At 41.5% G+C, this 19682-nt stretch overlaps 1 protein-coding gene across 1 annotated transcript in view; it reads right to left on the bottom strand.

Annotated features, from left to right (window-relative positions):
• Window positions 1–19682, bottom strand: part of LOC148008640 (actin-related protein 7-like) — a 51772-nt gene that overhangs the window by 18412 nt on the left and 13678 nt on the right. The window contains exon 4 of the mRNA XM_087674133.1: window positions 19337–19569. Coding sequence (XP_087530259.1) covers window positions 19337–19569 — 233 coding nt within the window. The remainder of the gene's footprint in view (window positions 1–19336; window positions 19570–19682) is intronic.

Here is a 19682-nt window from a genome sequence, read left to right as displayed (position 1 = left end):
AAAGCTTTGGCTTGCAATCAAGTACCTCGGGCCCACCAAATCAAGGGATTGAGTGGTATCCCGGCAATGGAACCATATAACCAACCTTCCTCCTCATATAGGGTGGTAAATAACTTGATTAAGCACTGTTTACAGCAATTAACAAATTTACAAAACTAAAATGCACACTTTACCATATAAACTTGGACATTGGACACCCTATTAGCCCCAAAATTAGCGCCTCTTTTAGTATTTATTTAACTTAATTGAAAAAGAAGTTGATGCACAATGGGATTCTTCCAATCCCTTTCGGTATTCCAACTTCCCCTGCTATCCAAAATGACCAACAAATCTTCAATTTGATTTGCCCCTTGATTCGGGTAGAGTCAATTAGCCTTCACCTACTTTGATGGAGACCGAAAATGCTCCAAATTCATTGATTTGCTGGTCCCTCCACCTGAATTTGACTGAAAACAGCTTCAACCCTATTGACTCCAAGTCTTGGAGCTTCCAATTTTTGGCACGCTTCTCGAGGCTGCTGCTAAACCCTAATTTCTATTGCAAATTAAGATTTATAATAGAAAAAACTGAAATTTCTTAGCCTCTGGTGATCTCAATGTTGTAATCTTCGAAGCAAGGCTGTAGAAAGGTTGGGAGATGAGAGAGAATGTTGAGGAGAGAGAAAATTCAGACTTTCTTCGCGAAGAACTAAAGAAAATTTCTCATTTACTGCTACTGCCTTGTCTCAACAACTTGTAGAGGCAAAGAACTAAAGAAAATCAGTCATTTACTGTTATTGCCCTATCTCAACAACCTGTACCTTCTGTTGATTGGTCTTCTCTTGCCCCTAGCTCCCTCAAAAGGTCCTCCAATGGCTTCAAATCAAACCAGCAACATCTCCTCCCTCTCTCTCTTGCAGGCTAAATACACTAAAAATGCCTCTCTCCAACCTCTAAAGACGTTTTTCAAACTTGCATGGGCATTTTTTACAAGTGGCAGTCTTCCCAAATGGTTTTTCTAGCATTATTCATAATTAAATATTAATTTTTAATTTTTTAAATACTGAAAATTAATCTAATAATTATTTCGGTATCCTAAAAAATAATCTAACTGGCCAATAATTAAATTGGCTGGGCAACTTCCATTTCCGAGTGTCTTTGCGCCATCTTTAACCATCAAATTGGCGCTAGGTACCATTAAACACCACTTCCCTAATATCACCAAACAATTAACACTTATGGCCAAATGAATAACCTAGGCCAACAACTAGCACCAAATACTACCAATTATCTATGCAGCATAACTTGTAGCAACTTTTGCCTTAAACATTCTGTGATTTCCTCGGGTTCCGAGCTTGTAAATTTACTCTAACCCCAGTTACACCTCACATGTGCAACATTTACTTAACCATGTGATTAAAAATTAATACACATGTTTAGTAAGGTTTCAAAAATACATATCCTCATGACAACATCAAATTGAGCTAAAAAGGGATTAGCATGACTTAAAGAGCCCCAAAACACGCTTAATTAATGAAAAAACCTTCTTATTTTAAAAAGAAACATGATCCTAAAGAGTTACTATCCCACATCCAAAACCCCTATTTGGGTGCCCCAAACTTTCTATAAATAGGCATGCAGCCCACCACTCTCCCTGAATCTCGTTTATGCAAGTTTCAAGAGCTCTATCTATGCTGCCCACACCCCGTTCACAAAGGACATCACAATTAAGAGTCTTTTATTGCAATCTACTATCATCCTGCACCTATTTTTCTGTGTCTGTCACTTATCTCTTGGAGTCATTGCCAACATTAGAAAATTTGTGTTTGTTGCTACCACGACCAATCGCCATCATCTAAATCTAGTCGCCATCAATAGGAGTTGTTGCCATCATCATCCTACTTGCGTTTGCAGTCAGTCTCTCTCCTCCAGCTATTGCCATCAATTTCCACCTGTCGCCCAATATAGTCAGCTTGCATTTACCTGTTTTCCACAATCACCAATTTTTCTCTCTCCTCATGTATCTACATTTGTAATCTCTCTCTCTCCTACACTCTCTTCTACATCAAATCTAGTCTTCTTTGGCTACATTTGCTAGTATTTGACACACGTAGGTTGCCATTACTGCAATTCGGAATCCGTTCGGAGTATGACACACTCTATAGCTCATAACCTCTACCTTGATCCCAAAGATACGAGTTTAAGATTCAATATTCACTACATAGTATGTTTGTTGCATGAGCATTGTATATTCAATATTCATTCATTTCATAATTCATTGTGTTCATTGTCTCTGAGTTACTCTAACCCTAACCCTAGATGTGTTTTGTGTTTATCAATCTCTACTTTGTCATACAATTGGTTTTGTGTTTTCTGCGTTTAGAGCATTTCTTCACATAGTATCAAAGCTAGGTACTCTCTAAGAAACCTTAACCTTTAATCAAAAAGCCCATTCACAAAACTAAAAACAACAAAAGGATCAGATGACTTCAAACGCTTTCACAACATTGCTCTAGTCTCCACAGCCAAACATGGGCAGAAACAATCAAGAGTGGGCCTAGCCCTCTAAGCATGCTACTATCCGATCTAACATGGGAGGAGAACCATCGGACCACCATGGAATCCACAAACCTTATCAAATTCTTGGCGCTGAGTATGATCTCATCCTTATGTATAGGGCTCAGCAGGAGATTGAAGATAAGCGTAAGTTTTCTTCTTTAGATTTGGTGCATAGAACTAATGACTTTTTAGAACCTTCGAAATCTCCACTAGGGACCGGCCATCTAGAAATGGAGCATGGATCGAAGTACACCACTTCCATAGTACTTCTTTTCTCCAATGCCAAGTACAAATCCTATTATTTCAGATTCTATTCCAACTCATTCTGTATTTTCTATTGAATCGGAGGATGCTCTTCAAGAAGGGACTCTTCAAAACAAACTTTGGTTTGTAAGTAATGAGGAAGACATGTATTTCTTTATGAACTCAAAACTAGGCAAGAAGCTAAAAGAAAAACTTGTAAGCATTCCATCCCTTCCTTTTCCTTCAAATGATTTTATGAAGGAATCGATTAGGCACGGAGATCGAGGCAAACAATCATTACGCGCAGTGAGAGAGACAGGGAGAGGGCGAGAGAGCAGAGTATAGAGTGAACACGTTTTTCGATACAATGACAAGTGTACCACTTTAGGTTTTAGATAGACATATGTATGAAAGTACAATGTGCTAAGGTGTGTTCACACCTGTGCACATGTAAAAGGCACGATGGCCCTTTATTCCCAACAACCTCCCAACTAAAGGCAATGTGCCTTAAGAGGAGAAAAGAATCAGCTAAGTCTAAGTATGTACAAAGCTGAAATAAATATATCTATCCAACTCCCATCATCTGTCGGCAATGAGCAAACCGCTCTGCTGGAAGATCCTTCATGAGAAGGTCTGCACAATTATCATCTGTATGCACTTTGACAAGCTCAATCCTCTTGCTGTCAAGTACATCTCTAATGAAGTGATACTTCACCTGTATGTGCTTTGTCTTTGCATGAAAGACAAGATTCCGTGCTAGCATGATAGCACTCTGACTATCACAATGGAGAACAGGTAACTCTGTGATTCCAAGCTCTCCCACCAAACGTGAAAGCCATAAAGCCTCCTTGCATGCCTCAGTGGCAGCTACATATTCTGCCTCTGTAGTAGACAATGCAACACACTTATATAGCCTGGAGATCCAAGAGACCGCTCCTCCTATGAAAGTAAACACATACCCAGAAGTGGACTTCCTCCAATCCGCATGACCAACATAGTCTGCATCCGTAAAGCCAACAACAGATGCTTTCAGCTTTCCAAAGCAGATGCACAACTCCTTTGTGCCTTTGAGGTATCTCATAATACCTTTCACTGCATCCCAATGCTTCTTGCCAGGGGTTGCCATGTATCTGCTAACCACTTCCACTACAAAAGCAATGTCAAGACGTATAGCAACCATAGCATACATCAAACTGCCAACAGCTGAAGCATATGGTATCTTGGCCATTTCAACCTTCTCATCATCAAATATAGGGCTGTCCTCTGCACTGAGTTTCACATATGGAGACAATGGAACCCCAATTGTTTTCCCCCCCTCCATATTGAAACGCTGCAAAACTTTGGAGATATACTCCTGCTGAGATAGATAGAGTAAACCTTTAGATCTATCTCTGAGTATTCGCATGCCAAGAATGTGATTTGCATCACCCAGATCCTTCATGTCAAAGCTGCCATGAAGACTTTGCTTCAATGAATCCAAGGCATGAGTATCCCTGCCAGCAATCAGCATATCATCAACATACAAAACCAAGATAATCAGGCTGCCATCTGCTACCTTCTTGGTGTACAAGCAATGATCCACTTGACTTCTATGAAAGCCTTGGGATTGCATGAATGTATCAAACTTATGATACCATTCTCTTGGTGCTTGTTTCAGCCCATACAAACTCCTTTTGAGTTTACATACCATTTGTTCTCTCCCTTGTTCAACAAACCCTTCAAGCTGCTACATATATATGTCTTCACGCATATCACTATGTAAAAACCCAGTCTTTACATCCATCTGTATGAGCTCCATATCCTCAACTGCAACCAAGCCCAAAATGGTTCTCAATGTAGTCATCTTGACTACATGAGAGAAAATCTCATCAAAGTCAATTCCATACTCCTACTTGTACCCCTTTGCAACCAATCTTGCTTTGTACTTTGGTGAGGAACCAGAAGTAACTTTCATTTTGTAAACCCATTTGCATGGAAGGGTTTTCTGCCCTTTAGGCAACTGCACCAAGTCCCAAATGCCATTTTTTTCAAGAGATTCCATCTCTGACAGCATGGCTTTATACCATTTCTTGCTGTCCTGTCTGTCCATTGCTTCCTTGAAGCAAGACGGTTCACCACAGTCTGTCAACATGACATACTCAACCACATTAATTGCACCAAGAACAAATCTGTCAGGTTGTCTGGGAGCCCTAGACGATCTCCTAACCCAATGGTCATTGTTTGCTGGCTGTTCCTCCAAATTTCCATTTTCAGCATGCTGTCCTGGCATTTCAGCCTGCAAATCAGCATTTTCAGCTTGTTGTCATGGCTGTTCCTGCACATGTAATGGCTCATTTTCATGGGCAATAGCTGGCTGATCATTTCCAGCATCATTTCTTGCATTTACAGGTTCATTTACAGCAGGTATTTGCTGCTGTACAACGGGCACATTTTGCTGTCCAAAAGGTAATTCTTCCCGAAATACAACCCTACGGACCTTCTCAGTCTTTTTGGGTTGTTTGTGCATGCGATCTTCTCGGAAGATAATATCATTGCTACGTACTATTTTCCTTTTCTCAGGATCCCACAATTTATACCCCATTTCACCCTCGTCACTATATCCTAGGAAAATGCATTTACAGAACTTTGGCTCAAGTTTGCTGCATTTTTCTTTACGAATGTGCACAAAAGCCTCGCAGCCAAACACTTTCAAATGAGCATATGAAGGTGGCTTGCCCGACCACGCTTCTTGGGAACTCCCCCCCCCCAAAAGACATGTTTGGTGACCGATTAATCAAGTGAACGGCTATCATAACAGCCTCTGCCCAAAAACCATGGGGTAATGCAGCATGAGACAGCATCGTAAGGACCTTATCCTGGATGGTCCGATTCATACGCTCTGCAACTCCATTTTGGGTTGGATTATGAGGGACAGTGAGCTCCCTCTTTATCCCTTTGCTGTCACAAATAGCCTGAAAGGCTTTGGACACATATTCCCCACCATTGTTAGAGCGAAGACACTTAAGTGTCTTATCTGTCTGATTTTCAACCAATGCCAAGAATTTTTTAAACTTGTCAAGCACTTCATCCTTGCTACGAATAGGGTAAACCCATACTTTCCGTGTAGCATCATCAACAAAGGTAACAAAATATTTATTTTCCCCTAAAGATAATCCTGGCATTTGACATACATCTGAATGTTCTAACTCTAGAGGAGAAGATTTCAAAGAAAGAGACTTTGTGAAAAGTATGTGCATATTTGCCATAAATACAATGATCACAGTGCTCAAAATCAGCATAACGAAGACAAGGCAAGTAACCCAAACAAGAAAGCACTTTCATTCCTATCTGACTCATGTGTCCCAACCGGCCATGCCACAAAGAAACACTTGGCTGCTGGGTCACGGCAACAACATGGTCACGCACACTAGATACATGAAGTGGATACAACGTATCACTCTTGCAACCTCTGGTAATAACCCTAGATCCCTTACAAATCTTCCATTTTCCATCACCAAAGATGGTATGAAAACCATCATCATCTAGCTGCCCTGTGCTGATCAAGCTCTTCTTGAGCTAAGGTACATGCCGTACATGCTGAAGTGTAAAGATAGAGCCATGCTGAAACTGTAACTGCACACTACCAATACTTGCAATGTCACATGCATAGTTGTCCCCAAGATGGACAACACCATGTCGATCCCTTGTATATGTGGAAAACCACTCACGATGAGGGGTGACATGAAAAGAAGCACCTGAATCAAGAGTCCAAGTATGCATGTCATCATCTGTATCTGCAAGTAGAGCATGTGCACCAAAATGTGAAGAGACAAAGAGTACATCACTCCCACTATCACTGTCATGAGTGACTACATTCACCTCTTCAATTTTTACACTGCTTTTCTTAGGCTGATTGTCTTTCTTCTCTTCCTTGCAATCATCTGTCTTCTTGCCTTTTCCTTTCTCTTTCTTCCATTTGTAGTAGTCACGTTTAAAGTGACCCTTCTTGCCACAATGATGGCATTCAACATCTTTGCCACGTGATTTACTGCGTCCCTTGCCGTCATATTTGCCCTTTTGCTATGATCTGCCCCTAGTATGCAAAGCACTGGAAGACTTGCTGGATGCATTGTTCTGCCAATTCATCTCTTCCATAAGTAGAGCACTCTCTACATCAGCATACAAAAGGATCACATTAGAATTGCTCATAGCAGTCCTGAATGTATCCCAACTCTCTGATAGAATGCAAAGCAAGAAAGTAGCCTTAAATTCCTCATCAATCATAAATTTCAAAGCAACCAGCTGGCTGAAAATGGATTTAAACTCACTCAAGTGAGTAGACATTGATGTACCTTCTTTCATACGCAAATCCATAAGCTTTTTCAGCCAATACACTTTACTTGCAGCGCTGTTTTGTGCATACAGTTCTTCCAGTCTAGTCCATATAGCATATGCAAAATCCAAACCTTCAATGTTGAAGAGCAAGGCATCAGAAATCGATAGCTCTATGGTTGAGCGTGCAAGCTCATTCAACTCATCCCAATCGTCCTGATCCATGTCCATAGGCTTTGCCCCTTTAGTTTTGATCGGCTTTGCTTGCTTCTTTTGTAACAAGATATTGTAGCACTGTTTTTGCCACACTGCAAAATTATTTGCGCCTTCAAGCTTCTTTATATGCATCAAATTACTGCTGTCATTGCTGCCAGCCATGATTTTCAGCTCAAAAGTGACCAAAAAACCAGTAAATGCAGGCCCAAATTGTCACCCAAGTGACCAAGGTACAGCAATAAATGACCACGCAGAAGTACAGATTTCAGATCTGTAATCCAGTTTTCAGAAGCATGAAACCAAGTGCTACAGCATTATCCGACTGATTACAGCTGTTCCAAAAGGCATGTGCATCACTTTACATGAGAAATCCCAAAATTTCAGCTGCAATTTCTGTTGTACGTGTACCCACGGGCATAAAATTTGACACGAACGGTCAAAAGCCCCAAAATTTGGTACTTGAAATCGTCAAACACACATCTGCATTTCCTCTATCATGCATAGGACTGTCCAATTTTGCCAAAATAAAGCAATTTCAGCAAAACCCCCAAATTTTACCAAGTGTTGATGTCCAAATTGCGCGGAATTCAACCTGCATGTACATAAAATGACCAAATGCTGCACAAATTTTGCCCAAATCGCAAAAGCCCCAAATTGCACAGGGTCCAGTGTGCCTCAATGTCGAGAAATTGGGTCAATTTCAGTCCAATTTGTGCATGTACATGAAAAGCCCCAAATGTCGGGGACGAAATGTCACAAATTCCTGCAATTTCTGAGACAAATATCAATGTTGCATCTTGTACGCATGAAATCTGGACAAATCCACAAATTTTCCAAGTCTTGCGTGCATTAATTTCAGTGAAATTGAAAGAATTTCACTAAAAAATGTGAAAAGCCCCAAAATTCCCGAGCAAATGTGCACCGACTTTGCAATTTCTGAGTCAGTTTGTCCAAGTCTGTGTTGAGATCCCCAGATTCGAGAAAATCCCCAAATTTCTGAGCCAATTTTGCACAGATCTGAAGTCTTGTGCTTACCAAAGCCCCGTCAGTGGGTGAAGCAATTTTCAAAGAAAAAAAAATTGAATTGTTTGAAGAAAAAAAAATGACGGGGAAGGGTCCGTTGACCCGCCAAGCGTCGCCTGACAGTCACGCCTGCCGGCTGGTCGCGTGCTGGTCGTGTTCGTCAGCGTCCGATGCAGTCTCGTCACGTGAAGCTGTCGCGCCCTGCTACAGGTCCTCTTGCGCCGCCTGATGCCACGGGAGTTGTCGCCTGCAGCCCATTTCGTCAGACCTGGTCTGGTCGTTGTCACCACGCTGTAGTGCTGGACACGAAGTCCGTCTGTCTGCAACTGCTGCTCGTCACACATGCTGCTGCCCACTGCTGCCCTCTTGTCCACGCTGGACCAGCTGTCACTAGCTGGACCTGCCGCCTGCTGGCCAGTTTGAAGTGATTGTTTCCACTCTCATGTCTGCCGACAGACAAACACCCACCTGCTGTACGTGAGCTGCCTCTGCCTGACGACCCTCTGCAGCACCTTACACTCTGATACCAGTTTGAAGGAATCGATGAGGCACAGAGATTGAGGCAAACAGTCATTATGCGCAGTGAGAGAGACAAGGAGAGGGCGAGAGAGCAAAGTATAGAGTGAACACGTTTTTCGATACAATGACGAGTGTACCACTTTAGGTTTTAGATAGATATATGTATGAAAGCACAATGTGCTAAGGGTGTGTTCACACCCATGCACATATAAAAGGCACGATGGCCCTTTATTCCCAACATTTTATTCTCATGGTCAATTTGGAGTAGGTACATCTTTATCTTATGCATTCAATGGATAAAAGGAACCAATCATGTTTCCTACAACATCCATCACAAATCCATTTGGGCTCCCATCCATCTTGCCCTCATCGTCCGCTATACCTTCCTTTCCGCTTCCATTAAGTGCACCACATTATCCACCACACACCATACCAAGGGGTTTTGCATATTTAGACACAACCTTTAGGGCCTCTATATACCCGTTTCTTGGTTGTATACCTATGACAAAGGCTCCATCTCCCCCACACACACTTTCGAGTTATCCATGTGGGAGTGTATCCCAGACATACTTGAGTGCAGATCGTTTGGTATCGCAGTTTACCTCTATCAGATTACCTAGTGGACCATCCGGTCATTCTATTGTGCTCCAACCACCATTCGGACAAGGCTATCACGTCCCACTGCCTCCACCTAAACTTACGGTACCATATGGACCTATGTCCATTTCAATACCTCCGCAGCAATCGACACTCATTGGACATTACAGCCTATTTCTACCTATCCAACTTTATCCCCCCCCCCCCCTTATCCACCACCACCACCACCATCTTATCCCATCTATCCATCTTCACAAACACCTCATGGTTCTACTTTCTCATCTGCCAAGCATGCTTTTAATGATAAGACTTGATTCAACGGATTAAACTACACCACTTGGTCAAATTTGATGGGGCATGACTTAAGACTCTCAAAAACTATGGACTTTAGCATAGGGTTTGGAACCCCAACCTGATCTCGCTCTTGTTTCATACAAGGTTATTCACTCATGAAAGGCTCGTAACACCTCAGCTATTGTCGAGCTTATGCAAGGCTTGTTACCTAAGTTTCACTCTCAGCTTCAACATTTCGACTTAGCATCCGAGAGTTGGGCATACTTAACTAACCGCTGTGCAACTCGAGATAGGACCTATCACATCAATTTGGATCATGAGCTTCAAAACTTTAAAATCACAAACAAGGATGACTAGAAAGTCAAGCCGGTCGAGTATCGACGTCTTCTCACTAAGTTCACAACCACTAGGACTCCTAAGTCCTCTGACGATAAGATTGCCCTATTCCTTAACAAGCTGCTAAGAAAATATTTCCATTTTGTGCAGCAGGTGGTTTCACAACCTGAGATCCCCCAATTTTATGAGTTTAAGTATTAGTTGTTGCGTTACGCATAGTTGTTCGATCAATTTATAACACATCCTCGATAGAGGGGGCTCTAGTCGCATCTTCTCAAAGGGAGCTACAAGGCAAGGACAAGCATAACTCAAAATCAAAATCCAACACAAAACAAGGCTAGTGACTCCCAAGGAACCACTCAATCTTCTCTTAAATTTGGATGGCAGAATGTACCCAAGAAAATAGGTATTGTCAACATTGTCAAAAGGCTGGCCATTATGATGACAAGTGTCGATCTAAGGTAAGAAGCACACAGTCAAAATCCAAGAATCAAACCTCTGCACCCTAGTCGAGCAACCCCCAAATAGAGGAAGCAAGGTAGTGGCAATCCCCAACAAGGGCAGTGCCGAGGCCAAACCTACGCTACCACCCGTCACTCATCACAATCGATGAACTACTCAACTCCGACAAGTTTGTCTAATTGGTCCGCAGAGGCCCACATCATCTCTTTAGAGAGAGAAAATGCGAGTCTCATTCACATCAGCAAGTTACCTCCTGATGAGATACTTGCAAAGGCCCACTCATCACAACCGAGCACATCAGCACCTATTTGGCTTGTGGACAGTGGAGCTACCCATCACATGACTCCTAGAGCAAACATTTTCATTTCCCGAACCCATCCAACTGAGAGTGTCCGCATAGGAAACAACTCCTCGGTCAAGATTCAAGCCCAAGGCCACATCAATTTTCCCACTAACTAGGTCCAAATCTCGCTTTGCAGAATTATATCTATCATGTCTCCTAGCTTAGGGTGAACCTGTTGTCCGTTCAGCAGCTTTGCTAGTTGGGGCAAGCAGTTTTCTTCACAGCAACCACAGTGGAGATCCTAGACTCCCAAACTCGTTTAGTGATTGCTCGAGGCAAGGCATACCCTAATGGTCTTTACCACCAAACATATTTTCTTACGAGCTGACTGCTGATGATTCAAAGTTTCATCGCTTCCATGCTTTTGCCACCACACGAAAGTCCATGGACTCTGAGCTTCTTTGGCATTTAAGACATCTAGGCTACGACTCTCTTTATGAACTACCGCGTCAGGGGATGGAGGGATGGTTGAGAGCCTTTCATAGCTAAAACTATCTCAAAAGATCTATAAAGCATGTCAGCTCGGTAATCAACATCGTATATCCTTTCCTCAACAATCTATCACTCATATTGCGGAACCCCTTCGGCTCATTCATTTAGATCTTTGTGGTCCCACATCCACTGCTAACTTAAATGGCGCATTGTATTTCTTTTTGATAGTGGATGATTTCTCTGGATACATGTGGGTATACTTTCTAAAATACAAGTCCGATGCCTTCACTTATTTTAGTGCTTGGGTGCTACTAGTTCATCACTAGACTCTGGTCGTCGTGTGGGTACTATGAGGAGTAATTCTAGTGGCGAGTTTACCTCACACGAGTTCTCTGAATTTCTACAAGAGCACGCCAGCTCACCTCTACTAACTCCCTTGCACAGAGTAGAGCCGTAGAGTATAGCAACCGGACAGTCCTAAATATGGCATGCTCTAGCAAAGCTCCCTAAGCGCCTTTGGGTCGAGGTTGTTAGCACTTCAATGTACATCCTTAACCAATGTCTGATTAGAGTGGTCCCTAAAAAGACTCCATAAGAGGCATTTTTTGGCTCTCAGCCTGATATTTTCCACTTCAGAGTTTTCAATAGTCGTGCTTATATGTACACTCCTAATGACAAGATAGGAAAGCTCACCCCTCGAGCAGATCAAGATCCTTTGTTTAATCCTCAAACGAACAAGGTGATCGTTAGGAGGAACATCGCCTTTGATGAGAGGAACATAGTGCAGTCCTCTACACTAGACTCTTCATCCTCACCTCCGCTCACATCATTTGAGATTGTGCCTACTGAGCTAGGTCTACTATCTGCTCCTGACCTTCCTGCAAATACTTCAGCTTCCAGGCCTTCTTCGTGAGACCCGTTACCTCGTTGATATGAGCAGACCATGCGAGATTCAGGGATCCTTCCACCCAATTTCACTCTGAATGGCCCTAGAAGGTCTACTCAACTCGCCCCTAAGGCTTCATATGCATCGCTGTTTATAGTTCATTACGTTGCACATTCTGAGCTGGACAGTTGGCAAGAGGCTCTCCAGGACCCCTTGTGGCATGAGGCCATGGAGAAGAAACTGCATAGTATTGATCGTAATGGGACTTGGACATTGGTGGATCATCCTCGCTACCAGTCATCGGCACGAAGTGGATTTTTAGGTACCCAAGTAAAGGCTGATGGTACTTTAGACAAATACAAGGCTCACATTGTGGTGCAAGGTTTCAAGCAAAAGCACGGCATTGACTATGAAGAAACCTTCGCATCTATTGCTCGGTTGACTTCAATTTGTCTGTTGATTGTGCTCACTGCTCACCATGGTTGGCTGATCTATTAGATGGACGTCAAAAGTACTTGTCTGAACAGTTATTTGGAGGAGAAAGTCTATGTAAAGCAACCTCCTAGCTTTTCTTCCACTGACTAGACTAACAAGGTATTTTGCTTACGGAAAGCTCTTTATGGGCTAAAGCAAGCGCCAAGGTCCTGGTACCCTAGGATGGACAAGTTTTTACAAACTCACAGATACTATTCTATCCCCTATGATCCACATCTATATGTGCGCACTACTAGCGCAAGGGTCAACTATATTCTACTATATGTTGATGATATATTATTCACTAACTCACATTCTGGAAGGCTATCGCAAAAATTAAGGCACAGCTTTGCTCTACATTCGAGATGACAGACTTAGGATTGTTGTCTTATTTATTAGAAACGAAGATTATTAGATCCAAGGGAAGTATCTTTCTATCACAGCAAAAGTGCGCCCTACAACTAGTGCACATGTATTGCACTAATCAGACACGGAAAGTGGCCACGCCTCTAGATCCCACTATCCATTTACACAAGGATACCTCGGGTCAACCTTTTAACACTCATACCTATCGTTCTATTGTAGGGAAATTACTCTAGTTGATTCATACTAGTCCAAATCTTGCATTCCCAGTTAGGTTGCTTAGTCAATATTTTAATTTTAATGGACCTAGAATGTCTCATTGGATTGCTTGTCTTTGTGTGTTAAGATATTCAAGATATATCTATAATTATGGACTAACTTATGGTCATGGTTTATGCTTGCAAAGTTATACTAATTCTGGCTGGGCAAGAGATCTTGACACCTTGCGTTCCCATAGAGGCTACCTCTACACCTTGGGCACAACACCCATCTCTTAAGCTAGCCATAAGTAGAAGACCGTGCCAGCTTCCACAGCCGAGGCCAAGTATTGGGCTCTCTTTGATAGTACTATGGAGGCCATCTATCTAAGAAACTTACTGGCCATACTACAATTTCCTTGAAAATCACCTACAGTTATCTGCTGCGACAACCAGAGAGTCATTTCCCTTGTGGGCAATCCTACCATCACCCCTTGAACATAGCACATGGCGATTCACTACCACTCACCAAAGAGCAGGTTGACCTAGGCACCTTTCGCCTACAATTTGTGCCGTCTAGTTATAATTTTACACATACTTTGACGACCAAGACAGTCAACCAACCAATTTTTAAGTATCTTCTACTACGGATTGGCTTGGATATACCCTCCTCTATTTTTTCTGATTGACGAGGAGAGGATGATTCCCTCTTATTTCTCCTTCCAGTTTAAGAGGAGGTAGTTTCCTTCTCTAATAGTAACAATGATAATGCTTACAGTTTTTCACTTTCAAACACTTATTTATTTTGTATTATATACTATGGATATTTGTAACTTCATCCACACTATTAAGATGACATGATTGTAAAGCGACAATTAAGCAAATGAGCAATTCCCCTACAAGCGCACTGTCTAAGTGGTTGTCACGAGGACGTGAAAATTTGATGCTTTGCTTATGTTTAATTGACATTTGATTAAAGGATTAATCAAATGTGCAATTAAAAGATGCACATGTGAGGTGCAAGCTACTTTCTCACAGTTGAAGACCGAAGGACCCTGTGAAAAAGATGGGTGTCAAAGGCAAAAGTTGTAACAAGTTACACTTGTTAGATTCTAGGTGAATTTTGGCGTTAGTTTGTCCCTAGGATCATTAAGGCTATATAGGGCTGAAGGGAGAGGGAAATCTCATTTTTTCATTTTGGAGCTGTTGGACTATTGCTGCCAGCTTTTGGAGCCAATTCCCAACCATTGGAGACCATTTTGGTGATGGAGATTGCATATTCTTGGCCTTGGAAAGCTGACAATTGCTGCTGATGCACTTTCTCCTGAAGATCACAGTCTCTGATGCTCCTATTGTTATTGGTGCATCCGTTTGGGGATGGTACAATAGGGCAGCAGCTGATTTTGATCAGTTCTTCGCAACAAATCTCAAAATTTTCTCTCTCTACAGCATTCTCTCATCTCCTTCAGCCTATGCTCAGCCACTCTCAGCAATTCTCGGCCATTTGGAGGAGATCTTAGCCATTTTTGGTGGGCTGATCTGTAATTTCTGCAGTTAACCCTAATCCACAGCAGAAATTAGGGTTTAGCAGTCACCTTGGGATCCGTGCCAAAGATTGAAGGCTCAAGGGACTGAAATCAGCAGCAGCTGATAATTGAAGGTTATCAAGGGATTTCAGGAGCCAGCCCATCCTGAATTGATTTGAGGCAGCATTTGGCCAGCCAAGTGTCGAATTGGAGAAGAAGTCCTAGATGAAACAAGGGGCAAATGACCTAAAAGGCTTGCTGGACATTTATGACAGCAAGAGCAATTGGTTAGCAGGAGGAGATTGAAGAATCTCAAGTTGTACTCCTTCCAATTGAATGAAAGCTAAAGAAATACCGCAAGGGGCGCCAATTTTGGGGCCAACAGGGTGTCTACTGTCCAAGAATGTTATGGTAAAGTGTGTATTTCATTTTATGTGCATTTATTTATTGCTGTAATTAACTCTTAAATCAGGTTATCACCACCCATTCCAAGAAGGAAGGCTGGTTTCAGTGGTACCATTGCATTGCATTCTGCGTGAGCATGAATAATTGCATCTTCCTTTGCATTACCCCATACACTGGCATTGTGTTCATGTAAATATGCATCTGTGCGCAGTTCGATGCAAGGCTGTAAAATGTATATTTACTGGCTACAATTTGGAAAGTAAGGGCTATCGCTTGTATGACCCACGCAGAAAGAAGGCTTTTGTTAGTAGGGATGTCATATTTGCTGAAAATGTTACATTTTCACATTATCAATTTCAAATGCCAACCACCCATGACATTAGTGATGTCTTTGAGGTCTCTTGTCACTTTCTTTGGAGTTCATACCTGCTGTAAATGGCCGGACAGACATAATACAGCAAGCTGTTGCTGCATCATATACACCTAAACAACAGGGTATTGATGATGGATTGCCACATGCGGTGGAAGATGCAATACAACATGAAAGGGTTGGCTGCAAATGTTGAAGATGCAATACAACATGAAAAGGCCATTGTCACAAAATAGGTTTTTAAACTCAAACGCAAGGCTGATGGTACCATTGATAGGCACAAAGCACAGTTGGTAGCAAAAGGCTATGCACAGAAGAAGGGCATAGATTATGAAAAGACTTTTGCTCCCACATCCTGTATGAGTATGGTGAGATGTGTAATTGCTATGGTTGCAAATTATGGTTGGAAGGTATATCAATTGGACATTAAGACAGCATTCTTGAATGGGGATTTGCATGAGGATGTTTATGTGTCACAACCTCCAAGGTTTGTGGTTAAGGGTAAAGAGCACATGGTATGTAAGCTAAATGAAGCTCTTTATGGTCTCAAACAAGTTGTGCATGGTACTCTAAAATTGATGCATATTTGGCCAACAAAGGGTTCAAAAACAATCCAACTACTCCCACTCTATACATTAAGAATGAAGGGGGGGACTTGCTGATTATCATTCTTTATATAGATGACATACTGCTCACTGGACCTTCAGAAGTAAAAATTACAATTTCAAGACTAAACTAAAACATGCATTTGCTATGTCAAATATGGATTGTTTACACTATTATTTGGGGATTGAGCTCACCCAAAATCAGCATGGTATCATCGTGTCATAGTCACAGTATGTGGATAAGCTGTTACATATGTTTAATATGCAAGATTGCAAACCTATGTGCACTCCTATGAAGCCAAGCTTAAAGCTTTCTATGTATGATGGTGAAGAGATATCTAATGTTGCAATGTCTTATTTATCTTTGCAACACACACCCTAACATTCAGTATGCAGTATCTCAGGTGAGCAAGTATATGCATAGCCCAGAGACTATACATTGGCAAGCTGTTAAGCGAATCTCTAGATACTTGCAAGGTACTCAATCACATGCATTATTATTTCCCAAGGTGAAAGACTTGCAATTACAGGCTTTAAATGATTCAAATTGGATTGGTGATGCAAAAACTAGGCAATCTACTAGTGGACATTGTTTCTTTCTAGGCCATTCATGCATTTCATAGTTGAGCAAGAAACAACCTATAGTGGCTATCTGGTCTTGTGAGGCTGAGTACAAGGCAGCCTTCACGACAACAGTAGAATGTGTATGGTTGCGTAAATTATTGGTTGATCTACATTTACCATTGGAGGGTCCTACACTCATTCTTTTTTACAGTCAGAGTGCTATTGTAGTGGCATGAAATCCTGTGTTTCATGCTTGCATGAAACATATTGAAGTGTCTTACCATTATGTCAGAGAGAGATGCTATGCAAGAGAGATCACCTTGATGTATGTTCCTACACAGGAAAATGTTGAAGACATTTTCACCAAGGCACTACCTCGTGAGAAGTTTGAGGCTATTCACAAGTCCTTAAACTTGCTAACCCTTGGTGATTGATTATTCCTGTACTTTACCACATTGGCACAACAAGGGGGTTGTTAGAATTTGCCAATTCTATGGGCAATGCCCAATGTTTTAATGTTTAGTTCTTTTTCAGTTCTTAGTGTGAACACAACTAAAGTTATAAGTTGTGTCACCACTCTTAGAATTAGTGTTAGAGTCAATTAACTCTAGTTGAGTTAGAGCTAGGTCTATCTTAGACCTATCTTGTACCTTTCATTCTCATTCTTTTAGTTCAGCAAGTACACTCTACTCTTTAGCTTCAGCACTCTCTCTTTTCTCTCCTCAATAGTTGGCTATCATTTTCCAACACTCCAGCAAGCACCTGCTACCTCAGATACTTGCATTTTTGCAATTCCTGCTCCATTAGGGACCGGATTTCCTCATCTAGCAGGCCAGCCTGTTGATCCTCATTTTCTGAAGTACACATTCATAGCTAGTGATCTTCTTCCTCGACTCCAACGGCATCAGCAGACTGTGTTCCACTCCCTTGGCATCTATCCTTCACCTTCAGCATACATCTTCGACATCCTACTTCTGGAGGACTACATTTCACTCCGCTCACTGAGCAAATTCCCTTCAGGTGCTGCTGCATATCAGACAAGACAGTGCAGTCGTCTTCAGAGCTTCAGCTCTATCAGCTTTGTTCACTTAGCATGATTCAGTGCTTCATCTTCTTCTTCTTTTGTGTTTTCTGAGTTTTTATTTTCTCTCAGTGTTTGCCTTACACACTCCGTGTTTCTCCGTGCAAACCCTACTATCTCTTTGGCTTCCTTTCCAGCAGTCGTTTCTTGACAATCAATAGTCTATCTCAAGATCTAAGGCACTTCGAGGTTATGGCAGTTTGAATGGTGGCAATGGGAAGAATTTTCCTTTTTAGACTGTTGCACACTATCTGTTGAGTGGAGAATGCATCTAATGTTTCATGTTCAGCACCTTAGTTGGTCCTATTACATCCTCAACCCCTAGTCAAGTAAGGAGCCAATGTTGGTTGACTAGAATGCACTTCATAAGACTCTTGTAACAAAAGTGCATGCATTTACAGTTCAAAATTTTGTATTTTACTTTGAATACAAAAAGCTTTGGACTTCAGTCATCACAAGTCAGCCTAGATTTCATATTCAGCACCTTGGTTGGTCCTATTACATCCTCAACCCCTAGTCAAGCAAGAAGCCAATGTTGGTCAACTAGAATCCACTTCATAAAACACTTGTAACAAGAGTGCATACATTTACAGTTCAAAATTTTGTATTTTACTTGGAGTACAAAGAGCTTTGGACTTCGATCATCACAAATCAGCCTCCCCTCTGCTTCTTGACCCAAGTATCATTTACAGAAAACAGTTTCCAAAGCATCAGAAAAAATTTTAAAAAAGAGTACTATCCAGCTAGCCCAAATCTTGCAAGCAACCAAATTGATCAACATCTTTCTCCCATGCTCCTACTTGGCCGTCACCTGCCTTCTCCAGTGTGCTGACCTGCATTATCTTCCAATTCCTATTGATTTTGTTAATTGTGAATGTACTTCTTTCTATCTAATAATTTAAATGTAAGTGAACCACCTTGATTGTACTTGCAGTTGTGTACACTGAGTTGGCAATAACTCTCAAGGAGTTTACAACATGGGTAGAAATCTTCTCATTCATGTGCTTGCTGATGAAGATGAACAAAGCGTAATGCTTGAAGACACACAAAGCACAAGCAACATTTTTCCAAGAAAAATTGGAGCTAAGAGTCAACCATAGACAACTTGACAGGACAGCAACAACTAAACATGTAATATGCCACTCAAGTCTACCTATGGACCTGCAACGTCTTTTGACATACACAGTATGCCTAAGAAAATTTCTCTCCCTCAAAGAGCAGAAGAACAAGGAAGTGAAGTGAGCCCAACATTCAATGAAAGAAAACGACCTGGTAACCAAGTGTGTCACTACAAACATTCAGACAATTTGCACGAGGACATCAACAAAGGTTTGATTTTGACATGCCATCCATTCTTTAATGTCCATTTTGTTCACAATTGTGCATCTGTAAAATACACAAAGAAAACAATTCAAGGCATCCCCTTCCCTCGCCATCATAAAGTACTTGTGGATAATACTTCCATTCAAACACAAGTTTCTTTTAGAACCAATTTCTTTTTCTCTAGAGTTCTAACAGCCAACTACCACAAAAAGGTGCTAACAGATTAAACCTGTCCATCAGGAAGTGTATGCTCTTCTGTAGTCTCAACAGTTGAAGCTGAATAATCTTCTGCAACTTTTGAATATATCTCTTTTAGGGTCTCTACAGTTGCAATATCGAGTTTCACCAAAGGATTCCTTTGCCCTAGTTCTTGAGCTAATAACCTTGTCAAGTCTTCACCTGCAGTCTCCATGCGTTTTATACAATTGTGCTGTACAGCACCCTCCCAAACAGGTGCAATATCTGTGCAACAACAAACAGCAGAATGCCTGTTGACCATAAGAACAGTCAGTTAAAACTCAATCAGCATAATTTTTCTTATGAACACAAACAAGCAAATCATTTTGCATTTTTTT

The sequence above is a fragment of the Lygodium microphyllum genome, unplaced genomic scaffold, assembly GCF_053477565.2.
Source record: "Lygodium microphyllum isolate KBCC unplaced genomic scaffold, Lygodium_microphyllum_v1.1.10 scaffold_103, whole genome shotgun sequence".
Classification (NCBI taxonomy): domain Eukaryota; kingdom Viridiplantae; phylum Streptophyta; class Polypodiopsida; order Schizaeales; family Lygodiaceae; genus Lygodium; species Lygodium microphyllum.
This window is presented reverse-complemented; position numbering and strand designations above follow the sequence as displayed.